We start from the raw sequence: 20,655 nt of genomic DNA on the forward strand, positions 1-20,655 counted from the left end.
AAGGGACAGGATTTGAAACAGTGGAGGCAGATTGGATAGAACTGTAGGTCTCAACTTCCTTCTAATGAGAAATGATAATATAGGGCCTTCCCTAGTGGTCCAGTGGCTAAGACTCTGCCTCACCCCCCAAATGCAAGGGGCCTGGGTTCAATCCCTCATCCAGGAATTAGATCCCACACGCCACAACTGAAGATCCTGTGTGCTGCAGCTAAGACCCGGTGGAGTCAAATAAACAAACACTTTAAAAAAAAAAAGAAAAGAAGTGATGTAGAGAATAGCGGTCTTAGATTCTTTCCAGCACAAAAGCTGTATGACCCGTCTCCACAATGGTTGTGATATATGTTTCTTTTTTTATTTTTTATTTTTGATATATGTTTCTTTCATGCAATTAATGTATCTTTAAAATATTCCCCGAATGCTCAGTCTACCTCCTATTGGAGATTTAAAGTTTATTTCTGTATTAGTAATGCCCAATTCTGGTACCAGGACAATCAGGATTGTCACTGGGTGTCATAAAACATGTTTTGAGATCATCCAAGTAAAGTTAAAAATCATCAAAATAATGTTCATGTGTTTTCATAAACATTTTCTTCTAATGATAATGTCTGAAATCCTGTAGTGTTGAGACCCCAAAATATAACTTCACCTCTGTTCAAATAGTAGGGAAAGAGAAAAGAAAAAAGCTAAGAGTGGGAGAAAATATTTCATAAAAATCGGGCAATAACCATAACATTTTAGATGTTTCATAACGACCTAGTGTAGCCCAAACCACTCCCCTGCCCCCTTGGCACTGGCTTGGTGATTACCTCATTAATTTGAACTCATTTAGTTGGACATTTACCCTAATAAAAACAGAAAAATCTCTTGGTTCAAGTTTGAGTGTAGTGGCCTACTTTCATCACATGGAATATTTTAAAAATTCACTTCAGTAAGGACACCCCAGAAGAGCTTTTTGTTTAGGTGTTACTACTACATATTCTTCAGATTAGCTTACCTGCACTCAAGTTTGAGGTTTCTGAAGGAAAACGTGGGCCTTGGATTCCTATAAGATAAATAATGCCCCTGTCCGCCCCAAAATTGAATTTCTAGCTGTTACTCTCCAAGTTACCACAGGCTTCTGGCTAACTACTCCATTTCTGGGGCTACTGCTTTCTGCCAATTTCCATTCTAAAGACCAACAAAGCAGCTGATAATAATTGTTCTCCTTTCTGCAGTCAGAGCCCAACTTGAGCTTCCTAAGCCGTTTCTCTTGATCAAACGTCTCTTCACCTCGAGGGCTTGTCTGACTGCTCAGAGGCTCTCTAGACAACGTCCGTCATTTTCTGTTGCGTTTACTTGTGTTTTTGGAGCCTCCTTTCAGTAGAACCAGCTGTGTTTTCCCTCACCTCTCTTCCCGGTGTCCCCTGCCTCCCTGTCCTCACCCACCCCTCTCCCTCTGTCCCAAGACTGACTTGTCACCGTCTGGGGCTCTCTGCCCACTCAGGCTGTGCCCCTGCCCATCTGAGCTCGGGCATGAGGAAGCTCCTGGGTTCCCAGTCTTTCCAAGGAGGCAGTCACTCTGCCTGCATCCAGTCCTAGCACAGCCACTTATCACCGTGTGGCCAGGGGTAAATTCGTTTCCTTTGTGTTTAACTGTGATGCCAACAGTTACATTAGGGCTTCCCAGGTGGCGCTCGTGATAAAGAACCCACCTGCAAATGCAGGAGACACGGGAGACCAGGCCTGACCCCTGGGTCAGGAAGATCCCCTGGAGGAGGGCATGGCAGCCCGCTCCAGGATCCTTCCCTGCAGAATCCCATGGATGGAGGAGCCTGATGGGCTACAGTCTGTGGGGTCGCAGAGTTGGACATAGTGACTTCGCGCACAATTACATTACTTTCTAGGTTATTTTAATGATTAAATGATATCACACATTCAAAACTCTTAGAATACCCAGCAGATTGTAACTGCTCAAGAATTTCTCATCAGGTTTGCCTCTGTATTATAAGCAGTAGTATATCCATCTTTGTGTGTTTGTGATCTTTGTATGTTTATATTATCTATAACAAGACTAGAATATTGTCCTTCCCCTATTTTAACAAAATTCTAGGTGGTTTAGGAAGGAAATGGAAATAACTTTTGCATAAATCTCCAAAAGGAACACTCACTCTCATTTATTATCTTTCTTCAAAGTTAAAAAAATTAATGAACATAGGTTATTTTGAATATTATGTATATATGATAATTTCATCTTTATACATTGGCTTCTTTAATATTAAGCACAAAGCATGCATTTGGCATAGCACTGTAATTATTCCAACAATATAGGAATATATTGTTTTTATCTTCTATGCAAAATAGAAAATAAAATCTTCTTATATATAAAATTTAATTATAGTTATAATTATTCAATAAATAATCTCTTTAAAACATATAAGTGCACTCATAATATTTTTGTTATATAAATATATTTATAAACAAATGGTCTGAAAGTTCTGAGTATTACAGCTTGAATTAATACTTAGATTCTTATGATAAATTTAGTATGTTTTGCCTTTAATTTTTGAAAACTGGAAACAAATCAGCATGGATATGGAAATTTATCAAAATTGCCAGTTTAGTCAAAGTTATAAAATTCATTTTCTATATTGTGTTGTCATCTAACCTTGGAATAATAACTGAGAGTTTCATTAACTGAGAAGCAGAAACTAGAAACTGAAATGTAAATCAATGAACTGTGAAAATGATGATATATTCACATATACTCTCTTGAAAATGGTTTTGCATTTTCTGCTAATGCAGATGTGATGTGGGATCAGTGAGGTGGAATTATTGACTTAAAAGAGCTTTTTAAGAACTTGAGCATATATGATCTTCATACACTTAGTGAACAAAATTCTTAGTCATATTTTCTTAGAATCCCTGAGTTTTAGTACCTGTATGGACTTTAAAGGTTTTCCTTAGCCTGACCTATAGGTCAGCAAACTTTTTCTCAAAGGACCAGATTACTAGATTTTGTAACTTTACAGGTTATGCTGTGTGCTAAGTCGCTCAAGTCGTGTCTGACTCTCTGTGTCCCCGTGAACTGTAGCCCACCAGGCTCCTCTGTCCATGAGATTCTCCAGGCAAGAATACGGGAGTGGGTTGCCATGCACTTCTGCAAGTGATCCTCCCCACCCAGGGATCAAACCCACCTCTCTTATGTCTCCTGCATTGGTAGATGGGTTCTTTACCGCTAGCACCACCTGGGAAGCCCTTATAGGTTATATAACTCAGTTTTGCTGTTGAGTGCAAAAAAGCCATAGACAGTATGTGAAGGAACAGCTATAATTGTGTTCTAGCAAAATTTGTTTACATAGACAGGTAACCTGCTTGTAGACTACAGCCGGCTGACTCTGATTTCGGCCCCTTTATTTTATACATAACATAAAGCGAGAGAGCTTAAGTGACTTAAGGGCACACAACTAGCTGGCTAGTGTCAGAACCACTATCAGGTCTTTAGTTTTTTCTTATCGCAAGTCTTCCAAAATGCAGAGTACTACTCTGGTAGCAAAAGCATGTTTGCTACATGGGAGTCGAAAACTCTGACTAATTGGTCTTACCTCCACCACTATTAGTTTCATGTAAAGCAGTATTCCCAGAGGAATGTATTGTTTTTTATCTTCTATGCAAAATAGAAAATAAAATCTTCATGTACATAAAATTTCAGTATTTGAAATGCTCCTTTCTTACTTAGAATGTCCTTTTTAAAATATTACGATCCTTCCTGTTATTTCAAATGAAAGATAAAAAAAATGTGCCCTTGTGGATAGACAGAAGCTAGGCATAACTTATTAACGTAAAGAATTCAAAGATAATTAAATAATAGCAAAATAAAATATTGCCTTAAAATGTGTTAATATCTTTTTTTTTTTTTAACGTGTATTCCCCATCCCGATCCCCTCTCCCACCTCCCTCTCTACCTGATCCCTCTGAGTCTTCCCAGTGCACCGAGCACTTGTCTCATGCATCCAACCTGGGCAAATGTGTTAATGTCTTGTGGGCTTAATTTCATTTTAATTAGAGTTTGTTTTCAGGGATTACTCTTACTCAGTTGAAAGGCTCTGACAAATGCCAGTCATAACATTTTAAAGGGATTTTGGTATCCTGTGAAGAGTACCTTCTGTTAAGGTAGAAGTCTGGACAGAAACAAAAACAAAGATGTTTCATTTAAAGGAAAGAAAAGGAGATTATAATTGTTATCTCAAAACTTTTTTCTACCTTAAGAAACAACATGTGATACTAAAGGTATTAAAAAAAATAAGCCTGTCCCCAAAATGCTCCCATTTCCTGCCTCCTGTTATGGCAGATATGAGGCTAGAGAACTGGAGGGTGCTTATAGGGGGCGATTGGGCATGTAAGTCTTTTATTATTCACATTGAAGATTGTTACAAGTAAGTTTTAATTTTCAATAAAATTAATCTCAATGCATGTAGACCATTTATTGTCCAGGATATATTTCAAAATTGGTAACTGTTTGCCATTGATGAACCTGAGGCTGCTATTACATTCCTGCAAGAGATGATGATAATCTGAGGAGAAGGAAGAAAAGAGAGAGATTATGATGTAAAATCCATGGAATTTTTAGAAGCTTTTATTTGTTTGTTTATTTTTGACTGCTCTGGGTCTTCGCTGCTTTGCACAGGCTCTCTCTAGCCTTGGCACGCGGGGTTGCTGTGCACAGACTTCTCACTGTGCCGGCCCCCTTGCTGCGGGGCACAGGCTCGGGGGTGTGTGGGTCAGGCCTTGGGGCACTCAGGCGCAGGGGTTTCAGCTTGTGGGCTTGGTGGTTGCGTCTTGGGAGCTCCAGCATCCAGGCTCAGTATTTGTCTTCAGTTGCTTCATTGCTCCACGGCATGTGGGATCTTCCTGGACCGGGAATCGAACCTGTGTCCCCTTGCCCACTGTGCCACAAGGGGGATCTTCCATTGAATTTTGTAATTTTGTAAGTGAAAGGAGCCTATCATGAAAGAAGACTGCCAGCTTTGGTGAATGGATGGATAGTGACATTTGTGGTCAGTTATAGAACACTGGAGGTGATAGTACTGGTTGAGGGATTGGGAACAATAAAAATAAACATACATATGGAGGATCTAAATTGTTATTTTTATATAGAAATCTTAAGTTTTGGGGGAAGATTGATAGGAGAGATGCATATTTGGGATCTTCAGCAGATAGGTAGTAACTCAACACATAGGCGTAAACCAGATCCTCCAGGAAAAGCAATCAAGGGCAGAGACCAAAGGTCAAAGCCAAAACTCTGAACATCCCTAGAAGAAAGTACTTTTCTCTTTTGCTTTGCTTGATAGTTGTTTATTGATACACTCTAAGAGTGGCAATAATGAGCTTTACAAATTAATTTAACCCATCATCAGATACTTAATGTAAATCCTCTGAGAGGGAGAGAATGCCATTAAAAATGCCTATTTAAAAAGAAATTCCTAAAAAAAAATAAAAAAAAAATAAATAAAAATAAAAAGAAATTCCTGGACTTCCATGGTGGCCCAGTGCTTAAGAATCTGCCTGCCAATGCAGGGGGCATGGGTTCAACCCCAGGTCCGGGGAGATCCCACATGCCACAGAACAACTAAGCCCATGCACCACAGTACTGAAGCCCGAATGCCTAGAGTCCTTGATCTGTAACAGGAGAAGCTACAGCAGTGAGAAACCCCCGCACTGCAGCTAGGGAAAGTCCACACGCAGCAGCAAAGACCCAGCGCAACCAAAGTTAGAAAAAAGTTCCTGGCCAGGCCCCAGGACTGTGCAAAGGGAAAGAAATATAAAAATCTTCTTCTGCCCTTACTCCATGGATTAGCTGACAGAATAGAGAAAGTCTTTTCCTTTTCAGCCTGACAGCTTGATGGTAAAATGTTAACCCAAGTATGTCATGTCTGTTTCGAATCAAGTATTGAAGAAAGGAGCCTGTCTCTTAGAAATATCACGTTGTGATTAAGAGCAGAACATTCTTTTTCTGATCGTTCAGTTTGGGGAATGAGGTATGGTGAGAGAGCCCTGTGGGAATTGACCTAATATGAACGCAAAACCACCAAGAAGCCCTGAACGGTGGCACGTCCTCTGGAAAGACTGAAGTGGTGAAAGATATTCCTTTATATTGTATTTTAGTTGGCTTTCACAAGTCCATCTAGCTTTTGCCATCATTCCACTTAGTTTCAAAGAAACAAGTCAATGTTGCCAGTTCTTTCACAAATCCTTACTCAAAGCAAAAACATGGAAGTGAGCATTCTTGAAGCCCAGTTCTTGGTTTAGCCACTTTCTCCATGGAGTCAGAGGGAGAACTTAAGTCTCCAAGCAGGGTTACCACCTGTAAAAAGGATGCATCAGGATTTGAAAGAATAATTAGATGTGCATGGAATAGAAATCTATTGGACATGAGTGTGCAGCTATTAATGAAAGAACTTACTGTTTGGGGTTCTTAAAAGTGTTTACTAGTAAATTGCCATTTGACCGTGGGTTCATAGCACATTGCCTGTATTAATGATACAGTTTGCTGTAGAGACTTGTGGTTGGTGTCCAGTTTAGTGCCTGTAGTACATCCCCATGCCTGTACTTGGAGAAGGAAATGGCAACCGACTCCAGTATTCTTGCCTGAAGAATTCCGTGGACAGAGGAGCCTGGCAGGCTATAGTCCATGGAACTGCAAAGAGTTGGACATGACTGAGTGATACTGTTGTGGAATTGGGTAAACCCATATCTGAAGCCCACAGAGAAGTGTGAGCTGGAGATAAAATCTTAAGAGAAATCTCCTAAGGATGACAGTTAAAACTTGGCATTAGCCACAGTTATCCACAGAGTGTACGCATTTAGAAAGCATTGGTTTAAATAATGTAGACAAGTCCATCAGTTGTGGAGCAGATAGAGGAAGTTCCAGAAGCTGGCCAAATCACTCCTATTATCTCCCCCATAACTGAGACGTCACGTCCCGGGAATAAATGTAAAAGATTAGGAGGGAAGTTTGGGGGAGAATTGATACATGTATATACATGGCTGAGTCCCTTTGCTGTCCTCCTGAAACTGTTACAACATTGTTAATCAGCTGTGTGCATGCATGCGTTGGTGCTAAGTCCCTTCAGTCATGTCCAACTCTTTTCGACCCTGTGGACTGTAGCCTGCCAGGCTCCTCTGTCCAAGGGATTCTCCAGGCAAGAAAACTGGGGTGGGTTGCCATGCCCTCCTCCAGGGGATCTTCCCTACCCAGGGATTGAACCCACTTCTCTTAACATTCTCTTACACCTGCATTGGCAGGTGGGTTCTTTACCACTAGCACCATCTGGGAAGTCCAATCAGCTATATACCCCAATACAAAATAAAAAGTTAAAAAAAATAATAACCTGCCATGTGGCAGATATGTATTGTATTATATTTCATGTTTGCATGCTTAGTCGCTCAGTCTTGTCTGACTCTTTGCATCTCCATAGACTGTAGCCCACCAGGCTCCTCTGTCCATGGGATTCTCCAGGCAAGAATACTAGAGCAGGTTGCCGTTTCCTCCTCCAGGGGATCTTCCTGACCCAGGGATCAAATCCATGTCTCCTGTCTTCTGCATTGCAGGCAGATTCTTTACCCGCTGAGACATCTTCTAGACTATTATTGCATTATATTACATATCACATAATTGTATTTGCATATTATTATACATTTCATCTTATGTTACATATAATAATAACGTGAGATAACAAAATAAAAGAGTGGGAGTAGTCAACTGTATCCATTGCAGCTGAGAGGACTTTTAAGATAAGGTCTGAAGAACCTCCACTGGTTGACGCCAAAGGGTTAGTCTGCTTAAGGCAAATGTTGGAAGAACTGTCACGTGACTTACTTTGTGTCCCTGCCAGAGGGTAGAACCATACTCAGAATGGCAGCAGAAATTAGACCGTCTTACAGAGATATGAAGAGGAATTCTTTCCTTGGGAAAGAACTTACCTATAAAGCTTCTTAACTCTTCTGGAAATCTAAGATTCTGCTATGCTAACTCAAATTAAGGTTGCCCAAATTTGAATAATTGGCAACAGGACTTGAATATTAAGATTTTTAACTCTGCTCTTTAGGGATCTTTCCTTAGTTAGACGTGGTAACCTCTTTTCGTTGGATACTTTTAAATGGTTATGCAAGCCAATTTAGGTGCCCAAAGGAACATGCCCCCTTTCATATACACACGCTCAGCCAAAGCAGCAGCGTGTAAATAACCTATACTCATCTAGTTAGCATTTCACTTTGCTTTTTTGACTTTTAATTCAGACTAAACATTAATATAAGAAGTTTTGATAGTAACCCCTGAACTTCATCCTTTTTAGAAGGTAATGTAGCTCTCCTCCTGTAGGGTAACCATAGCAACTGACAAGGAACAGAGAAAGCAAGCTTTCACACATGCTGTGCTAATTAATCCTATCCTACAGATTTCCTTCAGCTGGAGGATACAGTTTAATAAATTTTGCATGAGTAAGCCTGTTTTGATGCATGAACTATATAAATACATAGGAGTATCTTTACTAAAAATATTTATTTAAAAATGTGGTTGTGTATTTCTGCTTCAAGATACACAACCACATTCAAAATGTGGTTGTGTATTTCTGTGCTTTTTTTTTTCTTTTGAATCATTGATTTAATAATTTGCTCCCTCTCTGAAAAGTTCGGGGATTTATTTATCTCTTTAACTGAACAGAAATATTTTTAGGGTGAAAAACTTTGGTTTAACAATATACAAGACATTTGCTCCAAGAATATGTTTTAATTGACTCTATGATATAGTGAGATGTGAGTTTTTCTCAAGTGATGCAGGAGAGTGTATCTTAAAAATATCATAACATTATTCAATATAACACATTTATAGGCGAACCATTTTGAGAAACTGTCTTAACGCATTGAAGAGTTAGAATATGGAAAACTGACTTTCCCTGATGATTTGGGAAGTTATATGACCCATGTGAATGGAGTTTGGGCAGTCCTTGACCTAAACTTGGGGCTTCCCTGGTGGCTCAGAAGATAAAGAATCTGCCTGCCAATGCAGGAGACATGGGTTTGATCTTTGGGTTGGGAAGATCCCCTGGAGGAGGGCATGGCAACCGACTCCAGTATTCTTGCCTGGAGAATCCCATGGACAGAGGAGCCTGGCGGGCTACAGTCCGTGGGGTCACAAAGAGTCAGATATGACTAAGTGACTAAGCAATCACACAGTTGACCTAAACTTGAGATGGAGAAAAGTACATGTAGACAAAGAGCTTTTTATGTTTCTGTTTTTTCAGAACTATTTAATAAGTTTTACAAACTTATATCCAGAGTGAGCATAATTGACTTGGAGTCATACATCATTATTTAGATTTATACTACTAGCTTATTTTGAGGTCTGGTTCTCTCTTTAAAACTGGGAATATCACAGTTTTCTATAACCAGTGTGGTCTGAACTGTCAAAGAAAATCTCTGATTTTTAAATGCTCCTATCCCTCTGGCCTAGCTTTCTGTCAACAGGGCCTTGGCAAAACCAAGAAAACCCAGCCTGAATATTTTTGGCATCCCATTTGCCTTGACAACAGCATATGGAGCAAGTCAGAACTGATTTTGGGACTTAGGCTTGGCTCCTTGGTCTGTATAGAAGCATGCTCATTTGAGGAAGGAAACCCTTTGATGGTATTATGAAACCCTGGAAACACTTTAACGACCTGATTGTTTTGTCTGTTGTTCAGTTTTGCCTGCTTTGAGGTAGGATAACACCTTGCAGAAAAAAGGAGAGGAGGTTATTATGGAAGTCTATTTTCAGAGGTAGTCGTTCCATTCATGTGCAGGAAAGTTAGAGACCATATATGTGTATGTATGTTTGAGTGTGTCAGATCTGTACCCTTTAATATGGGACGCTTACAACACTAGTCAATTTATAATATGCCACTGTGTTGTTATAAAAACTGTATGGTAGGGAAAATTGAATTATTGTAACCAAATTGAACTAATTAGAAATTCTTCATCTTACCAGCTACCCTGTTAATTTTAATATTTACATATAATACAATAAAGGAAATGCCATTGAAAAGTGTTTAATAAACAAAAAAGGTAATGTCCCTAAGTATTACATAAAAACTTAAATAATCAAAACATTAAAATGAATATATTATGGTAGGTTCACTTTAAAAATGTTTATTTGCTTAGAGCATCACAGTGACAGATAAAACTTTACTCTCATCACTAAAGAACATACACAGATAGAGAGCTATCATACAGTTTTTTTTTTTCCTAAAAATAATATCTGTAATTTGTGATTTTTAAAGGAATTATATCTTCATTGTATAAAACTTGGGAAAAATTCAGAAAATGTATTAAATTTTAAAAACTAAATATTTCTATATTTAGAATTAACCATTGAAGATATTGAAATATATTTTTTAACAGTCTTTTTCCAGTGCCTAAGTATTTATGACTATGAGGTCAAACTGCATAATTTATCACTTGATATATTATTTTGACCACTTTCCCAATTTCTTAGAAAACTTTCATTTTATTACATGATATCTCATCTCTGTGTACCAGATTTAGTAACTATTCCTTTATAATTATTTATTTATGTGTTTCAAATGACACTCCTGAATAAGCATTTCTTAGTGTTTGATAGAACACTGAAACCAAAAGAAATTTTGGAAAAAACTTTTGAGAAAAGAGTCATATTCTCTTCTTTCGGATTCATAATACATGTTAGAAAAAATTAAGGGCACTGAGAAGTCTCACAGTATACAGACCTGTTTTACTTTTTAAACCATCTTTTCTCAGAGTTACTCAGTCTTGGAACTTTTTCTTATAATACTTATTTTTAACTGTCAGAAGCAAAGTACCATGAAACCATCTTTGGAAAGCCAGGAGATTTCTAAGCTTCTGTATAATATCTAATAGTTTATGAATCATTTGTTTACTCTTTTGGGATTTTTTTTTAGGTTCTTAGTGCTTTATTAGGAAATATAAAGGATTTATTGGTTATTAGAATGTATTTGAAACAGGTAGACCAAAATATGCTTTCCCCAACCTTTTGTGTAACTTTGACATTGCATTCGTGACTCTGTATTATAGTATCACGTTTGACCTTTTAAAACTGTGAACATCCAAATTTAAATTACTTTGACCATTAATGTCTATTAAACTTCTTTATGTTCCCTGTAACCCACAGGTCTTGCAAGAGCAAAATCCGTCCCTAGCCACACATACTCCAATGAAGTGGTTACCCTGTGGTACAGACCTCCAGATGTCCTCTTGGGCTCGACAGAATATTCCACCTGCCTTGACATGTGGTGAGAAATGGAGCTTTGCTCTGGCTAATTTATCCGTAGTGCTTGGTCTGGGTCAAGCCTAGACAAACATCCTAACAGGCTGAATGAAGATTAATGGTACTGGAGCGTTTGCCTGTGTGTGGCAGTACCGCTGGAGTTTCTGAAAACATAATTGGGAATGTTCCCTAATCAGGGGCTCTCTTACAGATGGTGTCTGGTAATGGTTCTTGATGGACAAGGGCAGAGACATTTTTCTAGCTGTCAGTTCAGTGATTTTCTCCCTTACGGTCTTAATTTGTGACTTTGTTTTATAACAAGGGAGTATATATCTCCAAACAGCAGTATGAGTTGGAAGTAGTAGAAGCATGTTTAAATTCACAGCAATATTCAGATAAATGGTCTGAACATTTTGCTATAACTATAAGGTACTAAATTTGGTATAGTATAACCGTGAAAACTGCTGGTGCCAATTATTCAAGATGAAATAGAACAATCACTTTTTTAAAAACGTCAGAGTAAGTTTAATTCCAGTAGAGTCACAGTTCTGCACAATGGTTTAGCATAACTTAAAAATCTGTTAGAGGAGGCCCAAAGACCAGTGAGATTTAATGTATGATTATTATTAATGATGAACTTTAATGAGTTTCCAGTCTAGTATGATCTAGTTCAAATAAGGAAATAATCTTCTTTTTAGCTACCAGGGAAGGCTTAATAGTGAATGTTAAAAATGTTATTTATTAATAGAAAAATTCCTTTTCTAGACTCATAGTTGTGTTTAAAGTAAAACAGTTCATATAGCACATAGTGTTTTAATAGCAGGAATCCTCTTCCATGAATGATGATGCCCCACATAGAGAATTCAGCTGCATGTTCACATAATGTTTATGACCTCAATAAAGCTGCAGCATGTGCCATTTATCTTGTTGCCATGTAGTTACTTCACCGCTCTACCCTTGGCAATCTCAGCTTTTAGTTAATTAGGCTGTGATATGGCCTGGCTGTCTTCCCTGATGTTTCTGATCCAAACACTTTATGGGGAGAAAACAATGAAGTTTCTTGTGATGTAAGGCAAACAGTATAGGTTTACTTAATTTAGATTCCAGCAACTCCCTTAGACATGGGATTTGGGGGTCTGTGAAGCCACTGAAAATCTATGCAACATTTTGTGTACACATGGGTATATTTATTTTTATGAGATGTAGATCTCTAGCTTTCAATAGAGCTATAAAAGAATCTGGGTCACCAAACAGCCTAAGATCTATTGCCATAGATTTTGTAATGCCTTATAATAAATCTAATACCATTGTAAATGCAAACTCTAAAACACTGAGAATAAAGATGACCGTCTATCATTAAGGAGCCGAGCTAATCCATTTTTTACATCAAACTTCCTGGCTTTTTTTTGTGTTTTTTTGACAATTGTTTACACAATTAGATGTTTGTTTGTTTGTTTTTCCCCCAAAGCTAAGCAGGGGCTTGAACAAAACAGCTATTTTGGTCATTAGCTTTAATGAAGGAAAAGATTGGAAGTAAAGGTCAATGAATGCATCCATCTGAATATCAGTTACTGTCTCATTCCCTTCCTCCTTCCTGCCTTTAAAGTTGCAAGTTGGCTATGCACATAATCATTACTTAATATTCTTGAGTTAGGGAGTGTTTTTCTCCATTTTTTGAGAATAGAAATTCTAGATTGCCTTTCAGTGAGGTCAGTCAAGGACTCTGCTAACAGAACATAGTTTGGAAACATTTGTGACTTGGAGCCAGTCTTGTCTTAGTTGCTTGGCAGGGCACTTCAGGCTCTACCCTTAGAATGGGGAGAAGCTATTTTTTTCCACACTAGTGGCTAATTTTTCCCAAAGCTTTGAAAGTGCTCTGTAAAGAGCAAAGAACTACATGGATTATGACTTGCTAATATGTCTGTTTCTGGTGTAGTGTTTGATGTCCAGGCTGTGTCTTTCCAATGCCCCCAACCCCAGCCTTTCTTTCACATGTGTATGCCTGTTGTTATCCATCCTTTTAAGGAAGAAGGTTTGGTTGCTTTCTGCCAATTTGCTTTAAACAGAGACATAATGAAGCCTAAGAAGAAGATTGTAATTTAAGTGGAAGGGAGGAAAACTGATATGGAATAGTAGACCCCAATGCCCTTTTGTCTGCATGCCAAGATTATTCTTTGCCAAAAAAAACAAAAAATAAATGTGTTATGTTGGAGCACTTTCCCACACTTATTGGCTGTTCATTTCTGAGTTGTGTCTGTACTATGCCTCTCACTCTGAATCTGATTTCATTCCAAGCCGTTTTCTAACAGCCGTTTTGTTGTTTTCCAGGTAGAATGTATGTATTTTTCCAGTCAGAGAAACGTTCAGAGGGCGCTGACTTTTGCATCATTGGTGACCTTGATGCTGGGTGTTGAAAGATCTAGAAATGGGACTGTAGCTGAATCTTGGCTCAGCTGCACCACAGAGCAGTGGAAATATTAACCCACTGACAACAGTGGGGAGGCAGGTGGCAGTGGATTCAGGCCTGTTTTACAGTTCATTTACCATCCTGGGGCAGCAGGGTAGTGACTAAAAACTAACGATCCCTACACAGTGTTACAGTTTCCAGTGTTCTGTTTAAATAGCTTCAGGCAATAAAAATATTAATGAAGACACTTATGCATTGACATTGGCAGCGAGTGATGGAAATCAGAGCTCTCCCGTTGGATTTACCACTCTAGGTCTCCAGCATGTGGGTGATGTATAGATATACTGGGCAGTTTGAGAACTCATCAGGAAAGGTAGTTTTTGTTTCCTTGACTGCCTCCATGAAGGAGGATTTAAACAGAGGAATCAAATTGGACTTTGTCTGGACTTCCCTTAATTCTTGGATTTTATAATTCTTTGTTTAAGTCCAGGCATAGGAAATCATCTTTAAGCTTCTAAACCAAAAAGGCTTACCAAGTACTGAAAACCACATTAAGAGAAGTATAGATGTGCCAGTGAGCTTATCTGTGTAGTCCCTCCCTTGTCAAGGAGTTCTGCTCTAGCTGTCGAGGTCATTGCTCTAAATAAGCTTTATATTGCTTTATAGAAGCTCATAAATATGTTTAGAGTGGCATTTGTTTTCTAAAGCAATAGGTCACTTGGGATTGTTTTAAGGGATTAATTTTTAACATAGGGTGGCAAAATTATCTGTAGCTAATAAATATCTCATCAAGATCATGTTGCTTTTGGGAGAGGCCACAGTATATAGTGGTACCACCTTGTGTCAATTCCATGCTCCCCAGTAGCATGTCAGTCTCTCCTTTTCATCATCTTTTTCAAAGCTAATTAACATATTAACTATGCTTGTCAAAATGTGGGGCGAGTCGTTTATAAATAAGCCTGTCAAATGTAATGAGATTGCATATTAAATCACCCTTTCTCTATTACATCTCTGATTTAGGATTAAAATCAATTTATTTAACATTGTAGCAGCTGGGTGGTTAGAAAAAAAATTTCCGTACTGATCTTGATATATAGAAAAATGTCTGCATCAAAATTGATTTTGCATATATCAGAGAAGAAATTGCCTATTTATTGAGTATTATAAGGCCATTTAGCATTGCATTTTATTAAAGAAGCCTAATTACCATACATATTGGCAATATAGAGTTCTGCCCTCATCCTTAAGAATCTCTCCTGAACAAAGGATATTTATGTAATAAAGTTTCCTAAGGACTCAGGTTTGCTGACCAGTGTTTTAAGAGAAAGAATCATAAATGAATCTTCCTGTAGTGCCCACCCAGAAAAGAAATGTGTTCCATGTGAGGTAATATCTTGAGTAATTGGCAAGTAGTAGTAATAATAATAATAGAGTCTTAGCATTAGTAATAACAAAGATAATAATAAGAGATACTTTTCTTGGACCCAAATAGTATTCTAAGCTCCTTTATACATTAAAAAAAAATCTGCAGTGTTTATTTTGTCCTAATACTCTTTTTTTTATAAACATTTACTAGAGTATGGTTGCTTGACAATGTTGTGTTGGTTTCTACTGTATGGCAAAGTGAATAAGCTACATGTGTATGTATATCCTCTTTTTGGGATTTCCTTCCCACTTAGGTCCCCACAGAGCCTCCAGTAGAGTTCCCTGCGGCTGTCCAGCAGGTTTCATTAGTTACCTATTTTATACATAGTATCAATAGTGTATATATGTCAATCCCAATCTCCCAATTCATCCCCTGCCCCGCCTCCCCATTGTATCTTTATGTTTGTGCTCTCTGCCTTTCTGTCTCTGCTTTGTAAATAAGATCTTCTATACCTCTTATACATTTTAATTACTTACCTACTGTTCCATGATAAAGTGAAAGAAAGTAAAACCCAGAGAGACTGAATAGAATAATAAAAGTCATATATTTAGTAAATAGAGTCAGCATTCAACTCAGAGCTAACCCACTCCAAAACCTTTTCTCCCTGAAACATATTACATAGTCTCCTAAGATGATTTATAAGCAACTGTTTTTTTCATTTTACTAACAAAGTGATTCCAAAACACAAGTCAGTAAAATACCTCTTTGAGAAGTTAGGTTATGCTCTGAGTCATGTTGGGTCCTTTGCATGCTTCAAACCAAGTGGATGGCTTGGCTCTCAATTTTATTCAGAATGGAGGTTTTTTGAAATAAACTCAAGACTTGACTCATTGGATTGTATACAGTCTCGTGGGGCCAATATCTATACTTGCAAGTATTTTCCCAACTCCTAACCAATACTCATTTACCACTTCTGCTAAAATGAATGTATCCATTTGAAAAAGAATGCTGGTAAAAATGAGAATTTTTCATGGGCTACATAAAGTCATCTAACTGTCCACATTATTTACACATTTTCTAATTAATCAGATCATAAGACCAAGGAGGATTCAAATTAGTCACTGTGCAAAGTAACATCTCTTTGAGAGCTCTTGAGAGCTGCTTAAATAATACATGATCCAAATGACTTACTGGTCTTGCCATGGACAGGGCAATGCCACAGAAACAGAAGACAGAGGTAGTCAGGAGGGTGTTGGGGACGGGAGGGAGGAGAAGGCTGAACTGCTGGTGGCAACCATGGTTTCTGAGCCACTTTTACTATTGAAATTCTTGAGAAGTAGGATGACCATAGCGTATATTGTCCATACCAGGATACCTTTCAGAGTTAATAATAATTCTGCTAGGACAGCGTATATAAAACAGGGATTTAATGAGTGAGAACTCACTACCGTCTCCTCATCGAAACTGAGGTCCAGCACGTTGCCTAAAAAAAAAACAAAAAACAAAAAACAGGGATTTAATTGTGACTTTGGAGAAGGCAATGGCACCCCACTCCAGTACTCTTGTCTGGACAGTCCCATGGATGGAGGAGCCTCGTAGGCTGTGGTCCATGGGGTCGCAAGGAGTCGGCACAGCTGAGCAACCTCACTTTCACTTCTCACTTTCATGCATTGGAGAAGGAAATGGCAATCCACCCCAGTGTTCTTGCCTGGGGAATCCCAGGGACGGGGGAGCCTGGTGGGCTGCCGTCTGTGGGGTCGCACAGAGTCGGACACGACTGAAGCGACTTAGCAGCAGCATCAGCAATTGTGACTTGTGGTCATCTTACTCATGGCGCTGGAGCAGTAATTTGCTAAATACTAGTGGTCAGAAGAGACAGTGCACATGAGTGCTTGCTTCACACCCAAGGAAAGCTGGCTGCAAAGTTCTGTTCCGTTGCTTTATGACAGATAATCTCCAAAAGTACAGATCTCTCATATGAGATTGTTGTGAGTATGGAGTGGCTGCCAAAGTGCTGTCTTTAGTGATGGTTTTCAAATGCTGATGGGAACCAGTTCTCTTAGCCTCTCAAAAGTTTACGTGGTTATGGTTATTACGTCCCACGTTGTTTATCAGTGTGCGTTTCTGTGAGAGAGAGAATCTATGTGTGTTTTCAGTGAATATATTTGGTCACTTATATAATGGGTTACCTGAATCATAACATGTAAAATGAGACGTTGTATGTATATTTCACTACTAAATATTTTAAAAACAAATAAAAATTCCCCTATTTGCATCAAAGTTGGCCAAGTAATTGGTTGCCCACAACTGGTGTTTGGATGACTTTTTTTTTTTTGCTTACCTCAGATGTTTTTATTGATTTCTGAGTTCACAAAGCAGTATTGCAGATGGAAATTAAGTGTTAAGGCCATGTGTGAGATACCTAAAGGGAAAGAGTCGAATGGAAGTGCACACTACTAGGCTGACTGAAAGAACAACTGGGAAAACGGAAGATCTGACATAAAATTCCAAAATATACACTACTCTGGCAGCAGGAGTGTAGGCTCAAACAGCGCTATAAAATGCAAGACGCACCAGAGGACTCACTATATTAGAACTCAGTACATTAGCGTGGTCACTGGATGACTCTTAAATAGCCGATTGCAATGACTAACTTTCCTGTTACTAAGATTTGCCCTTGGCACACTCAGTTGCCTCACTGGTTGATGAGAATAGCAAGAGATGGGTAAGTGGGAACTTCTTTAAGAAATATACGACTCCATAAATGTTGAAAATGGTGTGTCAGCCAAGCTGGATATTTTGCATGTCTATTAAAGTATGCTGTGGACAGGTGCTATGGGATATATTAAAGAATTAGAAGCTGCTGTGTTTGGTTTTAGTGAGATTAAGATACTGCCTGTGCCTAGAGACTTGAGAGAAATTTGGCCCAGGATGCTCTGTATGTGTATGTCTGTGTGTGCACCCATGCATTTAAGTTGTAAATATATGTTAGTGCTCAACATTTGGAAAATACTGAATGCTTACTAGTACTTTTTATGTTTTGTAAGTGGTGCATTTTTTTTCATTTACAAGTTGATTCTCTGTTTCTGGCAACTAGCAGTGGTTTGCTGTTTAAGGAGGCCGTGTTATAGCAGAAAACACATTAAAAGCCCAAATTGGGTTCTGACTCTGCCTCTCCTTAATTGTGTGAACACAGTTGACGAAGTTCCTTAACTACCCTTCTCTTCAGTTTCCAAATCAGAACACTTTGATAATTAAATCTACATTAGTTGCTGTTGTTCCGTGGCTCAGTCTTGTCCAACTCTTTGCAACCCCATGGACTATAGCCTGCCAGGCTTCCCTGTCCTTCACTATCTCCCAGAATTTGCTCAGATTCGTGTCCATTGAGTTGGTGATGCCATCCAGCCATCTCATCCTCTGTTGCCTTCTCCTCCTGCCCTCGGTTCATCAGTTATAACCAGTGACTAATAGTTGCCATGATAACAATGAGCAGCCATCTCTTGCCCCACTCCTGCTCACCCTCTGATCCTGTTTCTCAGAAGCAACTACTACTTTCAACTCTTTTAATATCTGTCTCCATATGTCTTAAATAATTATATTGCTACCCATTCATTTACTCTTTTAGACATGTCTACTAAGTAGGTGTATAGTAGACAGAGATTTAACTTTCTTCCATCAACCTTCCCTCACTCCACCGTCATCTCATTGTGTCAATATAGAATTTATATCACATTTTGAAATATTAATATGTAAATATTGTTCATGGTGAAGTCATGTAGTATTCATGATTATGTATCCTTTCTTGTACGATGTTTTGCTCTTCTTAGAATTGGATTGGGAAGAGAAGGGGAAAGGAGGAAATAGAGGTGTTCTGAGGTAGAAAACAGAGAGTCAAGATTGGGAGAGAATAATCTTCGGTTTAAAGATAGGGCTTCTCTTTTTTTTTTTTTGGTAAGGTTATAGTGTAGTGAAAATGAAAATGAAGAGTAGTAGAGGAGTACTAGAGGACTTTAAAAGAAATAAGAGAAAAAGAAAAATAGAAAATAAAAGAGAAAACGGAAAGAAAAAAAAGAAGAAAAAAGAAAAAAAAAAAAAAAAAAAAAAAAAAAAAAAAAAAAAAAAAAAAAAAAAAAAAAAGAAAGAAAAAAAAAATTTTTTTTTTTCCCCTAATTAAAAAAATCGTAAAAAATCTATGTAAATGAAAGTTAAGGAGTAATGGGGGAGTAATAGGGAATTTTAAAGGAAAATAAAAGAGAAAAAATAAAAAAGAAAAAATATAAAAAGAAAAAAAAAATTTTTTTTTTTTCCTTACTTAGAAAAAAAAAGTAAAAATATATCTAGGAGTTTCTCTGGAGCTGCTGTGGTCAGTGTGGGTTCGGCTCAGTTTCAGATAGCTCCTCGTTCCAGCTTACACTTCTCGATATCTACAGGGCCCTTCCAGTGAAGTCGGTGTTTTCTAGAGGGATTTTAATCTGTTGCACCAGTCCCTTCTGAAGCGGTTCCCTTTGTTTATTTGGCTTCTGTTTGCCGGTCTCTTCAGAGCCTCATTTCCGCCCTGACACAGGCGGGCGGAGGTGGGCTCTTATTCAGTTAGCTAGTTCCGTTGCGCTGCTGGGAGGGGCTGACGCTGCGGGGATGGGCTGGCGCTGCGGGGCGGGGCTGACGCTGCGGGGAGGGGCTGGCCCTGCGGGGGCGGGCTGGCGCTGCCGGGAGGGGCTGACGCTGCTTTCTCCGTCTGCCGCTGCTCAGGCTCCCGGCTGTTCTATATGGAGCGCGCCCCGCGCTGCGCTAGGTTCCAGCCCTCGGGTGTTACACAAAAGCGCGGAAGGAAAAGCTGCGCCTGCTCTCTGTGCCTTCCCCGTCAGAGCGGTCCAGGCAGCGAGGGGCTTGATGGGCGCACTATCCCCAAGTGTGGCGCACTCACTCCCTTCCGCGGACCCAGTCTCAGTTTCCGCTGGCGCCAGTCGGGTGCGCGCGCCTTCCGCCCTCTGCGTCCCCAGCCCCAGTCCCCGCCCGCGCCGGTCGGTGCCTGCGCCCTGTGTCTCGCCGCGACCTTCCCCTCCCCCCTGCCTCCTGCCTCCGGCGGGGCTGGGCGGGTCCGCAGCCTGCGACCTCTTCTTGGGACTTTCTCCGTCCCTTTGTTCTGCGAACGGCCGGCAGTGTGTTCCGGCCGGTCAACTCTCTCCCCCTTGGTCTCCCACAGTTCAAGTTGGCGCCTCACAGAAGCTCCCTCCGATTGTCCTCAGGGCACTCAGGCCCGGACCCTAGCCCAAGCAAGGCCGCCTAAGACTCCCTTCCCGGGACGGGTCTCCGTCCTTAGCTCTTTTGTCTCACTTTTTATCCTTTATATTTTGTCCTACCTCCTTTCGAAGACAATGGTCTGCTTTTCTGGGCGCCTGATGACCTCAGCTAGCGATCAGAAGTTGTTTTGTGAGGTTTGCTCTGCATTCAGTTATTCTTTTGATGAATTTGTAGGAGAGAAAGTGGTCTCCCCGTCCTATTCCTCCGCCATCTTGGCTCCTCCATCTGTTTCTTTCCTTCATTTCTGAAGGGCAGGTTAGCCAGATATAGTATTTTGTCAGGTGATTTTTTTTTTTTTTTCAGTAC

General features: G+C 39.4%; 1 protein-coding gene across 1 annotated transcript in view; it reads left to right on the plus strand.

Annotated features, from left to right (window-relative positions):
• CDK14 (cyclin dependent kinase 14) overlaps nucleotides 1-20,655 on the plus strand; it is a 660,346-nt gene that overhangs the window by 346,152 nt on the left and 293,539 nt on the right. Inside the window, exon 9 of the mRNA XM_043462555.1 lies at nucleotides 11,180-11,300. Within this exon, the coding sequence (XP_043318490.1) occupies nucleotides 11,180-11,300 (121 nt within the window). The remainder of the gene's footprint in view (nucleotides 1-11,179; nucleotides 11,301-20,655) is intronic.

This window comes from Cervus canadensis, chromosome 3 (assembly GCF_019320065.1).
Source record: "Cervus canadensis isolate Bull #8, Minnesota chromosome 3, ASM1932006v1, whole genome shotgun sequence".
NCBI classification, from domain to species: Eukaryota; Metazoa; Chordata; class Mammalia; order Artiodactyla; family Cervidae; genus Cervus; species Cervus canadensis.